The following is a 5,000-nucleotide window of genomic DNA, read 5'->3' on the forward strand; positions in this document are numbered from 1 at the left end:
ATATATGAATGATTGTGTCTGTATTATTAATATGCAACAGTGTTTCTCTTAGTGTCCATGGACATTAGAAAAACGACCATTTAATAAAAGCGGTTTATAACTGGAAATTATATACAAGTAAAATGTGGGCTGCATTATTTTCCTATGTAAAATCCCTAGCTTCAGGAGAACCACTGAAGCATGACATCATTCTTCTTTAAAACCAGTCTGCGACATATTTTGAAGTTTAGTCTCCTCTCCTCCCTAACTAATGACTCCTCCAGCAGCATATCCCGTGATTCTAGTACAAGAACAAGGGAGAAAGGAAGGATAATTTTATGAGGGGGAAAAAGCAGTGTAAAAGGAAAACTCACTTTCATGTTGTATCCACCGGGACTAAGCCATTCGAAGAGGAAGACTGTGAGAGCAGCGACTTGGATTGCAACAAACGCCACCAGCATCCAAGAGGCAGTGTCGAAAGGTTCTGTTAGGGAAAACGTGAATAAAAATATTCTGTTAGAAATATATATCGCAGATTCAAGTGCAATAATAATAATAATAATAATAATAATAATAATAATAATAATAATAATAATAATCATAATAGTAAGGGTTTCGTCAGACCTAAAATACCAGTAAACGTTGTAGAAAGGTTTAATAAATGAATGTTTCTATAAGACTGATTTTTTTGTTTTTACAGCATACTTTTCAAAAAAAAAAAAAAAAAAAAAAAAAAAAACATAGTTACGCGCAGTAATATCTGAAATTCTATTGCTAATGTCGAGATTCTGTTGTAAAACTTTCCTGGTGTAGTGGCCGCTAGTTTATAATAGCATTGCGTTGCGGATGTCCTATAAATATCTTCATTCATTTTCGGCTTTCCCTTGGAGCTCTCCGTTGCCATTACGGAATTACAAATATTTCTATTCTCATCTCCTTCTTTTTCCGACACTGGGGTAATAAGGGATGAATAAGAGCATAAGGCTGCCCGTCCCACTGGCCTCTGAAGTTTAAAGAATAGTATATTTGATAGTCCTTCGCAGCACGGTTGTTTATTTACTAAAGAAGAGTGAACCTCTGGGAATTTCGGAGTGTATTCCCATTCAACAAGACTTTTTGATTTCATTTTCTTGTAGTCAGTGCAAATGAAACGATTCTTTACTTTTCCCATGATAGAACTTTAGTTTAGTAAAAATAAATTACATGTGTCTTTTACCACCAATAGAATTTGTGATTTCATCATACTGGATCCAAGCTGGGATACAAGGGTTGTGTCGATTATGGTACTAAAGTGTCTGTGCTATGAAAAATAAAAAGATTAATAAAACTTACAACTGGCCTTATTTGGGGGTGATGCAATTATCAAAGGCTTTTACGCAATGCATGCAAGCTAGGGCAATCTATGCTCACATAGACGAGGTATGATCTCGGTTTCAGAGACTACTCTGTAAGCGGCAGAAACCTAGTTTTATCCACGGGCTAAAATAATGATTTCGCGAAAGCGTCTTTAAATTTTCGATAATATAGAGTTAATATGTAGGATAGCCTTCCTACTCTTTAGTTATAAGAAAAAATTGATATATATGACCGAAAAAAAAATTATACAAACTCACAGAAAATTTGTGACACGAACGTTAATAAGATCGAAAATGACTGTGAGGGCAAAATAAAAGAAATGAAACGAAATAATGTAAACAGGAACATCATAAACCGAGAGCACACTGAGCAAAGGAATTTAATTTTGAGAAGTTATAAGTCCAAGGGAAAAAAGTAGCTATGAGTGAGGGTTACACCCAATTGCGAGCACGAATTGCACTGACATCGTTCCCTACCATTTGCAAGTTATCTCATAATCTCCCCCTTGTTTTCATGTCCGCCTCATTGTCACACATGAAGAGGCATCTAATGAGTTTGTGTGGAAGGACACTTTTCTATTTTCCTTTGACTTGTTTGTCTTCTTCTTCTTCATTTTCGGCAACTCCTCGATTTGTTATCAGGTCATTCCAATAACATTCATTTTTTTTTCACTTTGCTTTCCATGCATTTCTTTAACAATCTTTTCATTCTACTTAGCCCTCTTTTCGACTTCTCCTAACATTCTTATATCTCTTCTTTCTCGCTCTTTTCCTTTCGCCTTTTTCCTTCGCCTTGCTTATTGGTCATTCCCTAAACATTCGCTTATGAACTCCTTCCCCATCCTTTACGATTGTCTGCAAAACTTTGTCCTTTTTCTGCTCTGCTAAATGATGACAGATATTTAAATCTGACTTTTCATCCAAAAAATATAGTGATCGTTAAATGCTGAAATAAGGATTTTCTCAGCCAAGAGAAAAGAGTTCTGAAACCTTAGAGGGTATTTCCAAGAGAAGCAACTGCTATTTTTCAAAGGAAGAAGCTGTAGGACGTCGCTTTATTTACCACAGATAATGACAAGCATACATTTGCACATGCGCGTAAAAACATATAAAATCTACACAACAAAATGTATTCCACAGATGTGTTAGCATCAAATTTCTCACCATTTTGAAACTAATCTTCATTAGTGCCTATTATTGAAAGAGTGAAGAAATTAAATCACGGTCAAGTTCTTCAACAGATTTTCCTCACCGACAGCTATCGCTCAGGTAGCTAGGTAGGTGAAGGCTTGTTTGAGACTGAATCAAATTTAGTTACGATTCGCTCGGGTGGCACTGACAGCAAATTCAATAATCACCCTCGGCCCATCATCGAAAAAAGGAATGAAAAGATCCCCCCTCTCTCTCTCTCTCTCTCCACTAGAGGGTGGAGATAAATGAAGAGTAAATAGCGATACAAGTGGTGAACTTTTGCTTCAAAATCTAACGAAAAATTTCCAGGCAAAAACTAGGCCGGCAGTACAAGTTCACACACACACATGTATTTATGTATTTATGCATATATATATATATATATATATATATATATATATATATATATATATATATATATATATATATATATATATATATATATATATATATATATATTATATATATATATATATATATATAATATATACATATACATACATTATATATATATATTATATATGTGTGTATATGAGAGAGAGACTTTCAGGTTGTTCTATATAACAATTCTCGTTCTTTATTTTTTCCTTCGGTTCGTGCATACTTTTCTTTCTTTAAAAAATCATTGTAACTGGTATATGGATATTTAGTTTTAAAAAATTCTTAATTAGTAGTCGAATAAGTTTCAAGCGTACAATGATCAGTTTTAGATTAAACGAGTTTTGATGAACAGTAAAGAAATGTTCAAAAACTGTACTAATCCATAACGAGGAACACACACACGATATATATATATATATATATATATATATATATATATATATATATATATATATATATATATATATATATATATATATATATATATATATATATATATATATATATATATATATATATATATATATACTGATCATTGTATGTATGAAATATATATACTATACTGCTTACTCGACTATATATATATATATATATATATATATATATACTGATCATCATACGCTTGAAACTTACTCGACAAGGATTTTTTGAAACTAAATATCCATGTAGCAGTTACAATGATTTTTTAAGGAAAGAAACATATTTACGAACCGAAGGAAAAAATGGAGAAATAAAACAACCTGAAAATCTCCGCTGGAGAAGCGAGATCGTTACAAATTTAATGTTATTGACAGAAAAAAGACAAATTACTCTCCATCGAAGAAGTTACGTGATCATGTGAGCAAGAAACTGAGCAGGGAGGAAGGAAGGAGAAGAGGAGAATGAGAGTGGAGAAAGGGGAGGGTGAAGCAGAGGAAGCCGGCTAAATGTAGATAAGAAAGTGCTTACCAAGAAAAGCCGTAGGCGAGATGATGCCAGTCCTCTTAGCCACGACGATGGCGATGCCGGACTCGAGGAAGGGGACGGTGAAATCTATCACGCTTTCTCTCTCCGAATTGATCTTGAAGCTGCTCAGCGCCATGTCCGCCTTTCGGTTCATGAGCGCCGCCACCAGTCCGTTCCATTTGTTGCCCTGCAAGAGAAAAGAGAGGAAGGAAAAAGGAGGAGGGAGCTCTCGGGCGCTCTTCTACCTCACCGGGGAACTTTCTCTCGTCGCTGAGGCTCTCGCCCTGAAAAATAAATGGCTCCTGCTTGTACGTGTGTTTGGATCATATTTCAGTCAGGTAAATGTTGGCTTGTTTTTTTTTTTAACATTCACTGGCGACATTGGGCGTGAGTGTGCTTGCGAAAAGCTTTTTTAGTTTATATGTACATATGTTTGTTCTTTAGCCTTTTTTGAGAAACTGAAAACTTTGGTTGACCTGATGCCGATGAAGTGGAGCCAATAGATGTTGTTGCATTTAAAGGTGGCCTGAAAAAAAGAAAAAACAAGAGGAAGCAAACGTCTTCAGAAGAACACTACAGCCATTGCACAACACCAAACAAGAGAGGCGAAGAGAAGCTTCTTAACTGTTAAAGCTGATGACATAGCGGTCTCATCCTTTAACTACTTGAAGAGACAGAGACAGGAGAGGATAGCGCGAGTGGTCTAGGCCTGACGCTTGCTCGCCACCCCTAATTTGGTCTACGGCTAAAGTGTCGATTGATCACCTCTGTGTTAAAGGGTAGGGAGGATAGCTAAAGAATGCTCTAGTTGAAAAGAAATAAAATTGGCTTTTTTTTTAGTTGCTCTTTTCATATGGAAGGGGACACGATTTTCATAATTTTACTTTGCTTTTATCTCGGTTCTCAAAACGCCAATTGCCTTGGGATAGTAAATAACTGTGCTGGCAAAAAACAGCAAAATGAAAATATGATGCGAATATGACCAGCAGCATGAACTGAGAGCACCTAAAGAAAAGGAATTTAATTTTGAATGTGGTCGCTGATGCTCGCTCTGTGGGTTACCGTCTCATTCCTCAAAATTATTAATTCTATTATAAAAACAAAAACACATTTAGTTTAGTTTAGGAAGTTTAATTTAGAAGGAAAAGG

General features: G+C 35.2%; 1 protein-coding gene across 10 annotated transcripts in view; it reads right to left on the bottom strand.

The window, feature by feature from the left end:
• LOC136845717 (glutamate receptor ionotropic, NMDA 2B-like) overlaps positions 1-5,000 on the bottom strand; it is a 1,021,158-nt gene that overhangs the window by 136,186 nt on the left and 879,972 nt on the right. For all 10 annotated transcript variants that reach the window (XM_067115918.1, XM_067115917.1, XM_067115915.1 and 7 more), the window contains 2 exons: positions 3,855-4,038; positions 354-463 (listed from right to left, as the gene is read on the bottom strand). In XM_067115918.1, the coding sequence (XP_066972019.1) occupies positions 354-463; positions 3,855-4,038 (294 nt within the window). The remainder of the gene's footprint in view (positions 1-353; positions 464-3,854; positions 4,039-5,000) is intronic.

This window comes from Macrobrachium rosenbergii, chromosome 14 (assembly GCF_040412425.1).
Source record: "Macrobrachium rosenbergii isolate ZJJX-2024 chromosome 14, ASM4041242v1, whole genome shotgun sequence".
NCBI lineage: Eukaryota > Metazoa > Arthropoda > Malacostraca > Decapoda > Palaemonidae > Macrobrachium > Macrobrachium rosenbergii.